Below are 17,550 nucleotides of genomic sequence, written 5' to 3'. Positions count from 1 at the left end.
GAGCGCATTTTCTTGTTCCAGCAATTGCCACCTTGTTTGCTGCCATAGATGGCTTTCTGCAGCAGGCAGACATGAGATTTCAAGTTTCCTTCCACAAATCCTTCAGGTTGTGCCATATAGACTTCACAGTCCATTTCCCCATTCAGGTAGGCATGGGAGATGTCCACAGAGCGCAGATGGAGGTCCTGGAGCGCTGCAAGAGCTAGAACCACTCTGACAGAGGCAAGGCGCACTGTAGGAGCAAAGACTTCAAGATAATCAAAGCCAGGGCGCTGATTGTAGCCTTTTGCGACCAGTCTGGCCTTGTAGCAATCTATGGAGCCATCAGCATTCCTCTTGACCTTGAATACCCACTTGGAGCCAATGACTTTGCATCCAGGGGGTCTAGGAACAAGTTTCCAAGTCCCATTTGTCTGGTGAGCTGCCAACTCCTCCAGGGCTGCTTTGTACCATTTTTCCGCATCAGGATGACTCATGGCTTCTGCAAATGTAAGAGGTTCATCTGGCAGGGCTGCAGACATGGCCAACTCATCATCAGAGTCTTCTTCATCACCAGAGTCCTCCAATTGAGCTGGGGAGAGCTTCCACCACTCTCTGGGCTTCTGTCTTTGCCTTCTGGGCAGTCTGGCACCTATGCCAATAGGACTAGGTGCTCTTGGGGGTGGTGCAGGTGATGGAGTGTGAGGAGGTGGCGCATCTTGAGCTGGGTGAGCAGGGAGAGGCTGGATAGGCACTGGATCAGCTGCTGGAGGCTCCAGAGGCTCTATCTCCCCCCCATGATCCAGGGAATCTCCAGAGTCACTTTCTGAGTCAGAATCTGGGTGAGGGTAGTAGTAAGATGGTTTGGAAGCTGGAGGTGCAGGTGGAGGTTGATTGGGTGGGTTTGAAGTGTCCAGAGAAGGTAAGGAAGGGCGCTTGGACAGGGGGAAGTACCTTTCATCAAAGTCAGCCCTTTCTGAGATTATGGTGCACTTGGAGGTGGGATTGTAGAATTTCCAGCCCTTGTACCCTTCTGGATAGCCAATAAAGACACATTTCTCTGTGTGGGACTCCAGAGGGCACCTCTTGTCTTTCTGGACATGTACATAGGCAGTACAGCCCCACACTCGAAGATGGGAGACATCTGGCTTCCTTCCATGCCATAGCTCATATGGGGTCACATTTTGGAGGGATTCAGTGGGGCACCTGTTCCAGACATGGACCAGGGCAGCTAGGCACTCACCCCAGAATGCCTTGGAGAGCCCAGACTCATCCAGCATCGCAGTGATGCGCTCAGATAGCACCCTATTTGCTCTCTCTGCAACTCCATTCTGCTGGGGGCAATTCCTGACAGTGTGCTGGCGCAAAATGCCACATTTTGATGTGAAATCTTCAAAGGCCTTGCTCATATACTCCCCTCCTTTGTCATCGCACAAAATCTTGATTTTTCGCTCAGATTGGTTCTCTGCAAATGCCTTGAACCTCTGGAAGGCATCAAAGACTTCAGATTTGGCCTTGAGAGGCAGGATAAAGCGAAAACGCGAGTAGTCATCGATGAAAGTGACCCAATATCGATATCCTGAGAAGGAGAGATGGCCCACATCATGCACATCACTGTGGACGAGTTCCAGAGGCCTGGTTGCATGCCAAGTGGAGCTAGGAAAGGGATTTGCATGCATCTTGCCAGCCAGACATGGTTCACAGATGGGATCAGGGGAGGACTTTGAGTCTAGGGTCATGCCAGTGACCAAATTTCGCTCTAGAAGGGATTTAACACCAGCCACATGGTGGTGGGCAAGCCTTCTGTGCCAGAGGTCCAGGTCTAGAGGGCAGGTGGTTGCAGCAGAGGCATATTCAGTGATGGGGAGTGTCTCCCCCTCCAGGAAAGCGCTATTGTTGTCCAAAATTCTTGCAATGAAGAGGACAGGCCCAGGGGGGTGTCTAAAGGATATCTGCGAAGAATTGATGCTGGCAGAGAAGCCCCTGTTGCGACAGAGATATAAGACAGAGAGCAGGTTGTTGCGCAGGTCAGGGACATGCAGGACATTGGTGATCTCCACAGGGCGACGCTTCTGGCCTCTGACCACAGGCACAAACACCACAGAGCCAACTCCAGCAGAGTATACCAATTTGTTGTCTGCCAGTCTCACAGGGACACATTTTGGGGTGTAATTGCGCAGCCAGTGGCGATGAGGGGTCATGTGTGCAGTGGCACCAGTATCTGCATTCCAGTGCACATCTGCATCGAGTTGGAGAGGGTAGAGAGGTGAGGAGGGATCTGTGGAGCGAAAACTTGCATTTCCAGCAAACTCAGCAATTGGGGGCAGGTTTTGGCTGTGTATACATTGCCTATGCATAGTCAAGGGCTGTTGGAGCGAATTTGAAGGTATGGGGGCTTGATTTGTAGCACTGGGAGGCTCCTGGAGATGGATAGTAGCCAGGGTTGACCAAATGAGGTCTGGGTGATCCTCAACAGGTTCAATGAGGGTTCTGAAGCGACCAGAGATGGCTAGATACAGTGCTCCAGCTGCTTGGTTCGCTCTGAGGTCCCATTGGAGGCACAGATTGCTTTCAGAGACAGGAGGGCGCTTTTCAGTACCACTGACAATGGTCCACAGTCCTTTAGAGTGCAGGAAGGCCTTCATTTCGCTGTTCCAGGCAGCATAGTTGGAGGCAGTGAGCTGGGTAATGGAGAGGGCAGCAGTGGTGATGTCTTCACTCATGTTGGCAAGATACAGATGCAATGGGTGAGTTCTGGGGCTACTGGCGACAAATATAGGGCTAGAGAGCAAGGGATAGGTCCAGGAAGTATGGGAAGTTGCACAGAGGTGGATGACGTGGCAAATGACGTGTCCAGAGAGTCCTAAGGTGCGGGGCTCATAACCTGTTAAGATATCCCAATACTCAGCACTATGTGCACAGAGTCAGTAACTGAATTGTTGTCTATGTAGTTTTACACACCTATGTGCACAGAGTCAGTAACTAAAGAACAAGATACTCTGTGCACAGTAAAAATGCGAACACTGAACAAACAAAGAACAACTGATGAAAATAAGTGAACACATCATTAATATGGAAGGTGGGGAACCTGGGAATTAGTCTGAGGTGCACAGGCACTAATAGCAACATGATGGACCCTATGTCCTTGCCTTTGACTGGCTTTCCAAGACCTTTGGAATTTGCCACATACATATCTCCCCCTATAACTCACATGCTAACAGAGTTGTTGAGCAATGGCATTTCAATGTGAGGGAGGCATTGGTGAAAAGTTGTGGAGGAGAGGTGTCAAAGTGATCAGAAGTTGCTCCTGCAGTATTCTGGGCAGAGAGGGTTACAATTCACAAGGCAACTGGGTTTTCTCCATTCTACATGGCTCACAGCATTGAACCTAGACTCCCTTTTGACCTCACTGAGGCAACATTCTTAGCCCCTTTTGAGGCAGAATTTTTCTCAATGACAGAACTCATTGCTCACCATGCTTGTCAACTTCAGAAATGTCCAGAAGACCTTGCCTGCATTCATGATCTAGTGCTTAAATCCCACTTTGCCTCTGTCAAAGATTTCATCACTTGCTTCAAACATACAATCAAAGACTTTGACTTTGAACCAGGATCACTTGTCCTTGTGTGGAATTCACATATCAAGTGGGAGCTCAATTGCAGGACCAAACCACAGTACCTAGGCCTGATGATCATTGTCCATCACACCAAAGGAGGCTCATACATCCTGGTGGAATTAGATGGTGCCATGTCCAAATTCCATTTTGCTGCCTTCTGTCTCTACCCCTATTTCCTGTGGAACACCTCTTGTATTGAAGTCATGCAGTTGCCTGGAATTTCTGCATGTGACTTAGATTGCCTGGAAGATGATTCACTACCAGACCCTGCACTCACTGGCATCCCTGTGGATGAGTCAGATGAGTAGCATATCTCTCTCTACCCTTTTTGTTTCTTTTCTTTTCTCTCTCTTTTTCTGTCTTTCTTTCTGCTTATATATATATCCATCTTCATCTCATATAAAGCAAAACCATCTCTGCTCACAAGAAAACAGTTGTCAAAGAAAAAAAAATTCTGCTCATCTCTCTCTTGTCTCTCATCTCTTGCTGATTCATTCTCTTTTCCTGCTCCTTACTTAATGATAATTCTGTTCAAAATACCCAAAGACACATCTAAAACAATTTTGCAGTCTGTTTATGCTACTGTACATGTGCTTACATATCCTTGAGCTGATCCTCCACCCTCTTTAGCTCCTTGTGTTGCCCCTGAACTGCACTGATCTGCTGCTCTACTCACATAGCCAACAGCCCCAGCATCTGATGGATCTGGGTCAGCTCAAACTCTTTGTCATCAGCCCTGTTCTCCAGAAGTTGAATGCACTCAGCAAGAGCCTCATGCATAGTTGTATCACCCAGGTTTGTGACCAGCAGAGTTTCTTCAACTGGGGGTACTTTGGACAGGTCCTGTGCACTGATGTTGGGTGTGGGTGGATCATCCAATAATCCAGTTGGTCTACCAAAGAGTCCACTGTTGCCAAGGTCTCCTGGATTGTCCATAGGTGGCAGAGTTGGCTCAAGGTGAGGTCAAGGTGCAGGGGTTGCTGATGGAAGGAAAAGAGGTGGTCAAGGTGTGGGAGGAGGAGGCATGATTGAGGTTGAAGGGGGACTAGCATGAGGTGTTGGGTGTCTGGGAGTTGGTTCAGAGTTTTGCCTAGGTGGTTTTCAAGCAGGGATTTGAAGTTTCAGCCCAGTTGTCACCAGAGTTTTGGTTGTCACCAACACTGTTACTGACTTGGTCTGTTTGTGTGATGGCCCAGCAGCTGTCTCTCCACTACCAGCATTCTTGTGCTGTGTTACAGTTCAGTGCCCTTGTTCTTCATGTTGTGATCAGCTTGTACTCACCTTCCTACCCACTCTGAGTGACCAGCTGCACTTCCACTTGGCCTGCCTGCATCACTTGCACAACTCCCCAGGTAGCCCTTCACACTCTGCATCTACCTTTGCACACTCCCAGCATGGAAGGTTGGCTTTGGGAGCTGGAGTGCCAGTTTTCAATGGGTCTGGGTTAGGTGGGCAGTTGCCTTCATTGTTCTCCAGCTTGTTGACTTCATCTGTGGCCTGTGGAGTTTTTCTGAATGTTAGCCATTGTGCTCAGAGTCTCCTGGAGGGCAGGATGTACCTTTTCCTTACCCTTCCCCTTGCCTGTACTATCCATCTGTTGCCTCACTTGTCCTCCAGTCCCCCTTGAAGACTCCCCTGCTCCAGTGTTGCTGGGCATGCAGCCTTGACCTTCACCTATTGCTGTGGTGGCCTGTCTGCACATGCACATAGAAGGTTCTCTTGTCAACCTCTCTGCCTCAAGCTGCACCCTCAACTCTACCCTCTCCTGGTAGTCTTCAAAGATGTCATTGATGTGGATCTGTCTCTGCTCCACTGGGTGCTGGAGGTCAGTGATGGCAATGGCACCCAGGACTAGAAGGTTTTGGCACATCACAGATTCATCAGTGTAGTTGTGCATGCACTTGTCACAAACCTTCAGTACAGAAATTCTGTTGTCATCAATGTATCTCCACCATGAGTGAATGCTGGCCTGCAGAACTCTGTCAAAGCATGACACACTACTGTGGAAGGTTTACTCACCCTTGTCTTGTCCCAGTCCTCCACCCACACATAGATGGTCTCCAAACTCTCCTCTGGCTGTGGTGCCACCTTGATCAGGTCCCAGACATGCCCTAGAGCTGCTGTGAGCACCATGGTTGCCTGGTCCCTCATGCTGAACACAGGGTGCATGTTGTTGATGGAGTAAGCTTGCATGGTAGTTAGCAAAGGAAGCAAGAATCTGAGAGTGGGATGGTGGGGTAACAAGGATGAATCTGACGATGAAACAGTTTCTGGGTGAGTTTTTTTTTCTGCAGGGCTGTTGCTGATGCATTATCCATGTGCAGAGTTTTTGCTCACACAAGGCACATGGCTGAACATGAGCCATCTTTGTTTATGTCACCTGCCAAATCTCTGCCACCCTTCTGTTGCAACTTGATGACCTCTGACCAAGGACAGTCAGCATTCAAAGACCCTGGGAGGTGTAGGGAGTGGTATACTCCCTGAGGCCAAAATAGGGGTGCCAACACCAAAATTCTGCCATTACCAAAGTTGACCCCTATCAAAGTTCCATATCTGTCATCTTTGGAATTATTGCATCAGCCTCATACATCAGCCTCATGTGTCACCTTGCCCATCAAACCTTCAGAACTCCCCTGTCCATCAATAACACACACCAGTCATTTTCCTGGAATTCTGTCAACATCAACCTGACATATGTCTATCCAGAATTCCACAGTCGTGTTGCCTCATCCTTCACCTTGCCACATAGCCAGGAAATCATGCAGATCATCAGTAATAAACTCCAGTTACCCCTCTTGTTCCTTTCCCACAAATCTTTCTCTGCAATGTGAGAACCCCTTTGCATCTACAGCCTCTATCCTTCACATATGCTACTCTACAGTATGTGGTATTCTTGTTCTGTTGAAAGATACCCATCTTTCCCTTTGTTTCTCTTGGTTACTGCTTTTCAGTTGGTTTTCACATGATTCTGTAGTGTGTTGACATCTGTCACATCTCCCTTTATTTTTCAGAATTTTTACTTCACCTGCCCCACATTATCCTGATCAGTACCTTACTCTCCATGTACTATATAATTTTGCCTCAGCAATGGAAAAATACCACCCATCTTTTGGAGTCACCATCCAAGTCATTCATGTGTCTAAGTGTTCAAAGTGTCTGCTGCATCCTCTGTGTCTACTGTGTCATCTGCATTTCTAGTGTCAATCTGCATCTACTGTGTCTTTTGTGTCCCCCACATATCTGTGTCTCACCTTTGTGTCTCACAAGTCTTGGAATTACTTCCTCATGCCAAGATTGTCACTCAGAATTTCATAATCAAGTCTATTCGGACCCAAATCATCTATGACACTGCAGAATTAAATTCCATGCCCTACATTCAACTTCCTGATTGACTCTACCATCATATTCTACATCTCCTTCCTACTCAGCACCCCTTGGGTTGAGCCTAGGGATTACCCTACAGCTTTCCCCCTATTCACACACTACCCAGAGGTAGTGTCCCACATTGGGCTGCTAAGGAGATATCCAATGTCTGTACCCATACAGAAGGCAAGGGTCACATTGATAGCTGGTATATATGTTCAGACGCATGCATTGAGTTGTATCGAAGATCCACACACCCCATCCCAACAAAACAGCAATAGTGCTGGAGGAAGCCTATGACATGTTAGGTAGGCTATTTTGTATTGTTGAGTGACATACAATGGCCCAGGGAACAGCTGTGGCAGCATTTGAAGTTTCCTCACTGAGCCCATGTACCTAGTTAGGCCATGTCACACAGGCCAGTGGAGGTTGAGCTGACCTATGAGTTGTCAGCATAATGTAGGGATTGACTGTAACTATGTTGTCATGTGTCATTCAGGATTGGCTACAATTGTATTGTCATGCATGATAGACAAATCAGGTGCAATTATATTTTTAGGTGTCACATGGAGAGGCTTCAAATAGAATATCACCATGTGATAGGGACATATATGGCATAGCCCAGGTCAGATTGGCATCCTGTACATAGTGCAGCCCAACATGACTACACAGTATGTCCAGTTCTGGAGTAAGCTGTGTCAGACACTCTGGAGCAAATTCCAGAGCAAACTGTGGCACATATGCCAGAGCATACCATAGCATTTCAGAGCACTCTGGAGCATGCCATGGCTGCAGCATATGTTCTGAAGCAAACTGCAGCATGCCAGCCACTCCAGAGCAACTGCTGGAGCAAACTGTGGCACATGTGCTGGAGCATGCCATGGCCCTCCAGGGTAAGTGTCAGCATATGTTCTGAAGCAAACTGTGGCATGCCAGCCACTCCAGAGCAAATTCTGGAGTAAACTGTGGCACACATGCTGGAGCATGCCATGGCATTCCAGAGCAGGCCATGGCCCTCTGGGGTAAGCTGCAGCATATGTTCCAAACCAAAGTGTGGCATGCCAGCCACTCCAGAGCAAATTCCAGAATAAACTGCAGCACATGTGCTAGAGCATGCCATGGCCCTCTGGGATAAGCTGCAGCATGCCAGCCACTCCAAAGCAAATTCCGGAGTAAACTGCAGCACATGTGCTGGAGCATGCCATGGCCCTCTGGAGCACACTGCAACACATGTGCCAGTGTAGGGAGTCATATACTCCCTGAGGCTGGAACATGAATCAATCACTAAATTCCACAAGCCTCTGCAACAGACCTGTTTCAGGATTTTTTCCTGCTTGTGACCTTGTGTTTTCTCCCAACCCTGGTCAACTTCAGAGTTTTCCCCAACCTTCAGCATGTTGCCCAGTCATCAATAAAGCTGATCCAGAAATTCTGCATTCACCCAGAGTCATCTGGAGTTCAGTAGCTGCACTGCCTAACCACATCATCACTCATTTGTGCCAGACACCTCTAAAAAACTCTGGTTATCCCTATCACCCTAAATTCCACAAGCTGGACTTTGTGCCAGTATGCTCTGCCCTTGTCACAAATTTCCTAGATCCATGACAAGTCATTAGCATACCTTAATAGGAGTGGATTTCCCACACCGCCTTTTAATGACTTGTAACGCCACCCACTTTCCATGAACATGCGGTTGAAATCATGTGTCATCTCATGATTATGACTTTGATGACTCATTATTTTACATAATCATGGTATTATATCGCTGCAGCCTAATAAGTACTTATAATGACATGACAATGGCAAAGAACCCATAGTAATACCAGGAACCCATCATGATGTATACTAACCATTATTATTTATTAATATTTTGACAATCCGTTGTTATTTCATTTTGCCTTGGTACAGTCATGACGATGGTTAAAGTTCCATTTCAGAAATCACTACTTATCGATGTATAGACAAGTGGTGGTAATAATTGGAGAGTTCTACCTAATAATGCCAGTGGTGCACGTGGATATGCAAAGCAGACGATGAGTGACTAAGAACGGCAAGGGGAGGAAGGGACAGCAGCTAAATGTAAGTATGGGAGTCATTGTGATGATGACACAAGGAGGAAAGTAAATGCATGCACTGTGGACAACCATCAGATCACTAATAGCTTATGCAGTGTAATTGAAACACTTACGAGATTAGTGAACCAATGAGGGCGGCGAGATGGGATGACGGGATGAGGAAGATAGAATAAGTGTTATGCAAGAGGCATTCATAGCATCGAGCAATAGGATGGAGCTGGTGTCGACAGCAACACCGACATCACGAGTTGTCTGGAACCTTGAAAAAAGTTAACATCAGAAGTAATAGTGTCATGAATGAAACATACCTCAACCCTTGAACCCACTCCCCAGGTGATGGACAACAACAAATGGGCACGACAAGGTGGATAACAGCAACAACACCATATGACAACGCAATGAACCATGTGGGAGACAACAAGGCATGAGAAGAGGGGTGAGTCGCTTATAATATAGCTAGCGGAGTTTGAATGACTTAGAAGAAATCAGATGATCAGCGACAATGTACGATTTGCAGCGAATGAATGTATTACAAGTATATCTATGTAGCCTTAAAACATGGACTGCATCTAATGTAATGGGATGCAAGCCAAATCAAAGACCGTAGATCATTGGAAACCTGGCACATAAGTGACAATTGCAATGCGATGATGATGATTCAAACCTTCGTCTTCTTCAGTTTCGAGGACCTTGTAGCAGCAACACAGCGACCATGGCAGGTAGGTTCCAGAGCTGGTTCAGTAGCATGAATATCAGTCATAAAACCCTCGGGAACCACCTCGGGAACGGCTGCAATCGCCTTTTGAGCGGCTGAGCTGCACCAGCAACTCACGACTGGAATTGCTTGTCGGGATCGAGATGTTTCAGCCTCAGCTGCACCAGACACATTCATCTGACCAACAGCAATGGTCACTGCTGACACCTCAACACCACTGTTTGAAATTGGCTGCCCAATTGAGATAGAAGGGGACAATCGATGAGAAGCACCAGAAATAGTTTTAGCAGCGAGATCAGCTTGTGCAGCAGTGATGCTAGCTGGATGAGAGTGAGGGGGATTGAAATGAGTGACCGAGCCAGTAATAGGTGATGGAGCGCGAGAGACCGATGACAGATCGGAGTCATGTAGACCTGAATCACAGCTGCCAGGGGCATTGGGGTCATACAGTGTGGAAACAGGCAGGGTGTGACTGTCAGCGGGGTCAATGTTGTCGAGTTCATCTAAAAATTCATCTTCCCAAGTACGCAGCTGCTCCACATTAGCAAATACCTCGGATTCGACATTCGCCAATTGAGAACCCTTCCCGAAGACTTCCTGGTTGAAGAAATTCATCACACTGACAGCCCAAGGAGATGCTTTGAAAAGCTTCTTGAGGTAGAAATCATATTCTGATCGGTAGTTGACCTGTGTTTCTGCACTGGTAGCACTTAATTCAGGATCATGCGACAATAGGAATCGAACCTTGGTATGATATTGACGTCAGCGTGTACTAGCAGTGACCACAGACACTCTCACCAAGATGCAGGCACCAGCAATCAGGCCCTCAGTGACGCTCAGCACGCCCATCTTCTGTCCCCTGGCTGGGGGCCATCCACATTTGTTTTCTGCAAGGATCGATTTTCCAAACATCAGGACACAGATAACCTATGGGCTGAAATCAACTTTCGAGTAAGAGTGGCATTGAACTGCGCATGCCTACCTTAACTAGGATGGGACTCTTCAAGAAGCCTCCAGTAACCATCTGCTTAGGATCTGCAAAAAGGATGGGTGCAAAATGGGTGTACTCTCCGACTCCATCCTTCTTCAAGAGCTCCAGGCATGCCTTGTTGTCCTTCTTACAAGCGGGCTTTCCAGTAAAGAGATCTGGTGAAATGTTATATGGAGCAAATAACGTGCCAGCACAGTCCTTGATGACTTTGAGGACATTGGATCTCTCCTGACCATGTGCTTGTATGAACTTCAAACAAATTAATATGTTAGTGGTCACCAAGGTTGGAATTACATGTACCATGGAGCCAAATTGCTTGTAGGTTACCATTGACTCATGTAAATCTGCAGGAATCATCTTGTAAAGCTCAGTCAGAGTGCCCTTGAGCTTCCCATCCTGTGATTTCCACTGTGCTGGATCGCATTGATCAGTATTGGGATTTGGAGCTGCTGGGAAAAGGCTTTGAATAATGAAAAAATGGTACAGTAGGAGGTATTTCTTTGCTTCTTGCTCAATATGAGTCATGAGGCTGTTTGGCTTGCTAGAAGCGTTCCTGGACTGCTTGGAACGCTGGCTATTGGCTTCGAAGAGAGCCTTCCTTGTCTGGTGCAGTTCCTTGCAGCATTTGGTGTATGCTCACTGCACAACACTGAGAGCCTAGCATCATGTCAGTACTAATGCCTAGTGACTCATCATGAACAAGAATGTATATGTACCGCTTGCAGCTCAGCAATGTCAGCTTGAGGTCCAGGAACATGGGTAAGTCACCTGTGCTGTTTGGCATTGCTGTCCAGGTCTTCCAAGTTGGCATTGTCCATCCCTTCATCAAGGTTGAAGTCTTCAGGACCTCCATCCTTGGCATCAGAGTTAAAGGCGTCATAAGCAGCGCTGGGTGTCATATCAGTGAAGGAAATGGACATCAAGGACCAGAGGAAATGGTAAGGCCACACATGGATGGTTACAAACCTTTGCAAGCCTCCCTTTATTCTCCTTATTAAGGGCCACAGATGTCACAAATCCCAATGGAGGGCAACACCTGTCAGTTGGGTGCTCTTAGATGAATATGGAAAATTTGAATAGTACAACAAAAAGCAATACGTACATAGTAGTAGCCTCAGGGAATCCACATGGCGGACCGTCAGCGGGTTGGATGTCAGTGGTTGCAAATAACCAGCTATTGAGCCGGTCTGAGGACATAATAAAGCACAATTCGACAATGCCATCAGCAGTATGCGACTATGGTACGAAATTTGCTCACCTTAGTCCATTTTGATATGTAATCGAACATGCATTCCGGGGATCAATGTTGATGTGGTACGAATCACAAGTGTAATATGCGATGATGCAAGGAATTGCGGCATTGTCATGTGTCAATCGACTGTGACTTGAATACCTTTTGGGAGCTTTTTTCTTGCTTTCTTTCTGGTTATAATATTACACCCATTTTATTAAATTTGTTTGTGTAATGTTACAGATGCAGCACCATACGAGAGACCAAAGGACAATGATAAGGAGTGTTGTAGTGGTACTTTTCGTAGTCTAGTGTAGACAATTTGACACTGGTGTTGCATGAACCCAGCCACAGATTATGCAAGAAAAACTAGTGGAATTGAAAGCGGAATGCTTCGGCACTGTAAGTGGTTTGAGATGGGTTGGGATAGGAACGATGGGGAACTGCAAACTCACCAGGAGAAGTATGAATCCTTCCAATGGGCAGCAGCAGCCACATGATGAACAGCTGCAGAACCCTGCGTCATCTCTGCTTTATACTGGAAATAATACCACACATACTCCCAAGAAGCAGGTACTCACTGCGAGGATATGACTTCATGCATGAGTGGAGGACTAAGCAGGTTCCCCTCGGCAAACGAAGATTGAATGGTCTCGCACATTTAGTGTGTTGGAAATGGTTTAGGTTGTACCACTTACTCTGGCATGTGGATGGTCTTAGTGGGAGATACAGTGGCAATGGCTTGTGCTACCTTCGCAGACATCCACACCATGCTACTCGACATGATGCAATGGGAAGATGGTGTGTGAAAAAGCATGTATAGTGGGTCGAACCATGGGCAGGACGGAATGTTGCAAAGAGGGACCAGTCGAGCACACAAAGACTTTGTCTTGCTCATAACATGTATTGTGAGTTTTGTATACGTGCATGTGAACGTGAAAAAAAGCGAGACCAGATGCTGCATTCTGTATGAAGATCTGACGTTGTCAAGGAAAAAAGTCAGCGAGTAAGTGCGTGATGAATTGGATACAAGGTGAAAGGGTATGCTCAGCTTCCCAACACTCATCTGACTCAAATGCATTCCATCATGACCTTGACTGGCCAGCGACGCATCTGTTGTATCTGCGGGTGCGAAGCGTCGCCAACACTCGTTCTGTTTGCTGATGCCTTATCGTATGCCTATAAACTTTTGTCAGTAGCATATGCACCTTGAGTATCTTCAACACTCTTGCATCTTCACGGTCTCCATTTGTCCAGTACCTGTTTCAATTAGTAGCTTCTGTTCTCACATCGTATGAAATTCACCTTGTGCCTCATTCACCAATTCCCCTCGCTGACGGTCGACTGTTGGTCTCTTGTGAGCGTGACCTTTGATTCCCCCTCCACTCTCGGCGACATCAACTCGAAATCTCCTCTTCCACACTCAGTGACTTCAAGTCTACCCCTTCCCTGCCCCACCCATGTCCCCCGATGCATTCAAAATTCCCAACGGCGCTTCGACTCCATTGATGTGCCCTGAGACTGCTGAAGTGGCTACAGATGTGTTCAGCGACTTGTATAGCTTGGTGGTATGTCTTCTGTTCCACTTGTGTACTAGTCATGTTGATATTGACTTCGCCACTAGAATTTTTCTCCCAACAGTTCGCCCCCCTGAATGGGCCTGCTCCTGCTGCAGTCAGCTACAGCCTTCCACCATAGACCCCACTTTACTCTCCCTCGACACTTATCCCCCTCCTGATATCCCAGCCGACTGACAGTTCCCGTCACTGAAACGAACTGGGCGGACGATGTGGACATCGACTTCCACTTCGATTCTGACTTTCTGCAACACCCTACAAGCCAGTCATCCATGTGCTGGACATGTTTCCTTGCTGAACAAGTTGTGTCTGAGAAGGTCCTTGGAAAATGGAATGAGGGGGGACTAGGGAAGTGAAGAGGAACTGAATCATGGTTTCTTCGCCTTCAAGGCTTCAACAGCCTTGTAGACCTACATACATCCCTTTGCTCTGTAGTTTCAACACTTCATTGGTCAGAGTGTATCTCTGTCATTGTACATAAAAGGAACGAGATCAGTTGTCCGCTCTGGCAGCCTGCTGTCCAGCATCCAGTAGATTGAGTTTTGTGTGGTGGGCATAACAAGTAGTGAAACAGACCGCACGATATCCCCCAATGTCCCTGCATCAGTGCACCTACTACTTACCGCTTTGCTCCACAGCAGGGGGGAAAAGAGTTGGGTATGTGTCTGATGTGATCTGTTCCAGAGTGGTTGCTAACAGTATTAATCGTGACTTACTATTTCTCGATGTTGGCTTCAATCTGTCACCCGAGTACCTTTGATCTGCTACTGAGCGTGTTGCAAGTCTTCAGATTCCTTGCTAGGATGGTTGACAGCTTGCAAAGGACAAGACAGTGATGGGTCAGAATAGACATCTGCAATGCACTCAAAATTCTCTGGTTGGAAGGCCACTAGAGACGGTAAGTAACCTACATCGCCTGTGTCCATAGGAACATATCACTATCAAGCTGCTCAACAACAAAAAATTTGTCATCATGTTTGGTGTCAGGTGCTAGAACAGCCCCTCAGATGATCGAGCACAATGGTATGAAGATGGACGCAGCCCACAGAACCGGCTTGACATGTTTGAGCCTGAGATTGTGATCAATAGTGCAGGGCCAGTCCGATCCTTGTCGTGAAGAGTTGCACCAAGATAAATTCCATGTTTCCTATGTCTGGAATGACACAGGAAAACATGCAGATGAGATGAACGAAGGCAGTTTCTGTCTCAGTGTATTGAATAAGCGCACAGTCGTAGCAGGGCACACCAAAAAATGACAGGTTGCAGCAGAGATGATCTGTGCACTGGTTCCAGGTGACAGTTGACTCATAGTTGACCAGCAGATAATGGTATTCTTTAACCTTAGCACAAGCACAGTTTCAACTAGATGAATGTATAATGAGAGTGTAGATACGTACCACGAAGTCAGTGGGGAGGGAGATCCATGACTTGACTTGGTATCCATATGCCAGAAGGGCATCATTAAGGAACTCGCAGAACCTTTGATGGAACTGATGGAACGCCATATCTGGCTGACCATTTTCCTCTAAGTCTTTCAGGGTTTGGGTTGTGACGATGTGTGCACCAAGCTTAATATGATCAAGTGAGGTATGCTCACTGACCACATCAGCTTCTGGATCTGATTCCCCAGAGACAGATTTCTTGAGGTGATCAACACGCAATCTGAGAAGCTTCATAGCAAGAACTTGGTGATCTACCTGCAAGACCTAACATGCGTTTTAAAGTGACTGTGAGTAGGAATGTCAGCACACACAGTTGTCACACCTGAGCAGGAACGTCTCTACCGTTCGAACGGTGTTCATATGCGTCTCGGATTGGCTTATGCATACTTTCGTTGGGCCAAGTGCTATAGTTGCGTGCGGCACCCTTTAGGCAGATATCTCGAACAACATGCTTCCAAAGGTGGACTTTTGGGAAATTCCAGTCAGTTCACAGACCATCAATGTTGGACTTCATGATGCATTTGGTGTAGTCCTGAAAATGACACATTACAACAAATTGGCATGAGCACAAAGCATATAACTACCTTCAGTGTCTGATCAAATGTCAATATCTCGTTGTTGATCATGTTAATCGTATGTTCAGTCTGGACATCTAAGCTGATGAGGCTATCAAGCTGTAGGTAGCTTTCAGATGACTCGGAGGAGCTGGTACCCTTCAGGGGTTACACTCTTCTTCAAAACATTGATTGCCACATAGAAGATTTGCTAGGGAACAGTTCATTGACAGCCATCCGGTATTGGACACACGCACCTTGGGGATATCAGCCAGCTTGTTACCATCTGAAAAAGTGACATGAATAACTTGGTTGAAGTGTGCGAGGTTTTGCCAGCGAGGAAAACTTGCAACACTGTCGTTGTCAAAGGTGAGAAGTGACAACGTTCACAGCAATTGTTTGTCAAACAGTGACTCACTACTTCTTGACATTGGCTTCGATCTGTCGCCCGAGCGCCTTTACAATCACCTTTAGGTCCCCAAAGATGTGCTTGCCCCAAAAACCATGCCCATAATGCAGTCAGTCAAAGCTGCAGGCAAGGTGGAGATCAGAGAACCCAATCATCCAGAACATGTTCTGCATCCCATTAAATATTAGTTTGTTGACGGGTGATTTGTCAGTGGAAACTTACTTCGATCAGTCATAAACCTAACCACTTTAGCAATTCATCGCCTTTGACTTGATTCGTTGCATGAACACATAATGCATCGATGCCCTGGGCATGCATATGAGGTTCAAAAGTCCTGGAGAGGTCATGGAGTAGCTCTGACAGTACAAGACATACAGGGCAAGGGCATTTGCCACCATGACCATGAGTGAGTGCCATCATGCATCTATAGTAGGCCATTGAGTTAGTATTGCCAGTTCGAGCAAGAAGAAGAAAGTATATTACATCTCTTCAAAATCGGCAGACAGTATCATAAGACTCGGAAAGAGCCAATGGGTAATGTTGTCATGCGAAGATGTATGTGCGTACCCAGTCTTTGAGTACTGCTCAATCTCCAGAAGTAACTTTTTGAAAGATTTGTGCCAAACGACACGCTTGAGGGTTGTGTAGCCTAGCTTTCCCTCTTCTTCAGCATCTTTGGGGACCTGAAATGTTCTTAGTCTATATGAATATCTAAACAGTGGATGTCATTCACAATAGCCAGCCAGCCAACAACAGTACCCCCACCAACAACATTGCTATTCTGAATCTCAACCGGTAAGTTTGCACAGCGCACAACGATGGGGTAACTCTTGGCAGTGCCGAAAGACAATAGGTTGGACTTGTCAGCATAAAGGATCAGGCCAAATGGCACGGCGTTCTTGATATCTGGTAGACTCGACTAGCACAAATACAACATGTTATGTACGGGTAATGAATGACATATCGACCAGGCACATACTTGAATATCCCACCAATAATCTCCGGTCCAGGGCTCGTCATAAAAATGTTCATACTCAATGCCATTGTGCCTGTAGAGTTGCTGTGTGTCCCAAGTGAAGTGTGGACCGAGGAATGGATTTTCTAAGATATCGAGTGCCCACTCCCACAGTGGGCGAATATGCGCTTTGAACATACATTCTTCCTTTTTGTATGGTACCTTAACTTCGACCCTGGAGAACTATTTAGAGAGGTAGGATGGATGGCGACAAATGGACATTTGAAAATCTTACCGGAGTGAGTTCCATTGCAGCTGCATCACACACTTTGTGAAGTTCGGCATCATTCTTGAGCGTGACTTGGATGGCTCCCTGTGTGACATGAGCAAAGAGATCCAGCAGGGCATTGACCTGTTGCTGGTTGAGCAGTGAAGCGAGTGCGATTTCTGCAAACTCGAAGTCACCCAACGTACGAAATGGGGACCAAGGTGTCTTGTCAACCGGGGATGCAGATTTCTCACTGTGAACATGGAACTCTTCGTAAGACTGATAAATCGGTGGTCGATTGCTTCTCGGATGAAATTGGATCTTGAATTCAGGAAGTTTTGCCACATTAGAACTTGTGGAAGTTGGCATCGACAT

General features: G+C 46.8%; 4 protein-coding genes across 4 annotated transcripts; 1 reads left to right on the top strand and 3 right to left on the bottom strand.

Moving 5' to 3' along the window:
* Window positions 1-4,110: 4,110 nt before the first annotated feature.
* On the bottom strand, window positions 4,111-5,788 carry F5J12DRAFT_778606 (uncharacterized protein; the record flags this gene model as incomplete). Its single annotated transcript, XM_051742327.1, has 7 exons — window positions 4,111-4,147; window positions 4,272-4,487; window positions 4,767-4,822; window positions 4,973-5,092; window positions 5,154-5,446; window positions 5,508-5,523; window positions 5,615-5,788. 7 exons carry the CDS (start codon window positions 5,786-5,788, stop codon window positions 4,111-4,113), a joined length of 912 nt encoding a protein of 303 aa, XP_051605470.1.
* A 3,903-nt stretch (window positions 5,789-9,691) lies between these two features.
* Window positions 9,692-11,659, bottom strand: F5J12DRAFT_886849 (uncharacterized protein; the record flags this gene model as incomplete). The annotated part of the gene is made up of 5 exons (XM_051747166.1): window positions 9,692-10,492; window positions 10,547-10,675; window positions 10,731-10,988; window positions 11,040-11,313; window positions 11,508-11,659. The coding sequence occupies 5 exons, from the start codon at window positions 11,657-11,659 to the stop codon at window positions 9,692-9,694; spliced, it is 1,614 nt and encodes a 537-aa protein (XP_051605469.1).
* A 1,771-nt stretch (window positions 11,660-13,430) lies between these two features.
* F5J12DRAFT_886848 (uncharacterized protein) lies at window positions 13,431-13,668 on the top strand (the record flags this gene model as incomplete). Its single annotated transcript, XM_051747165.1, has 2 exons — window positions 13,431-13,538; window positions 13,612-13,668. 2 exons carry the CDS (start codon window positions 13,431-13,433, stop codon window positions 13,666-13,668), a joined length of 165 nt encoding a protein of 54 aa, XP_051605468.1.
* Window positions 13,669-14,629: 961 nt separating this feature from the next.
* On the bottom strand, window positions 14,630-17,550 carry F5J12DRAFT_778604 (uncharacterized protein; the record flags this gene model as incomplete). Its single annotated transcript, XM_051742326.1, has 15 exons — window positions 14,630-14,700; window positions 14,794-14,887; window positions 14,945-15,115; window positions 15,149-15,244; window positions 15,312-15,454; window positions 15,485-15,521; window positions 15,574-15,655; window positions 15,702-15,754; window positions 15,801-15,897; window positions 15,962-16,011; window positions 16,328-16,376; window positions 16,520-16,635; window positions 16,686-16,871; window positions 16,932-17,150; window positions 17,203-17,550. 15 exons carry the CDS (start codon window positions 17,548-17,550, stop codon window positions 14,630-14,632), a joined length of 1,812 nt encoding a protein of 603 aa, XP_051605467.1.

The sequence above is a fragment of the Pisolithus orientalis genome (assembly GCF_024613125.1).
Source record: "Pisolithus orientalis strain OTSU chromosome Unknown F5J12scaffold_1, whole genome shotgun sequence".
Taxonomy (NCBI): Eukaryota; Fungi; Basidiomycota; class Agaricomycetes; order Boletales; family Pisolithaceae; genus Pisolithus; species Pisolithus orientalis.
Note: the sequence above shows the minus strand (reverse complement) of the source record. Positions and strands in the feature narration are given on the sequence as shown.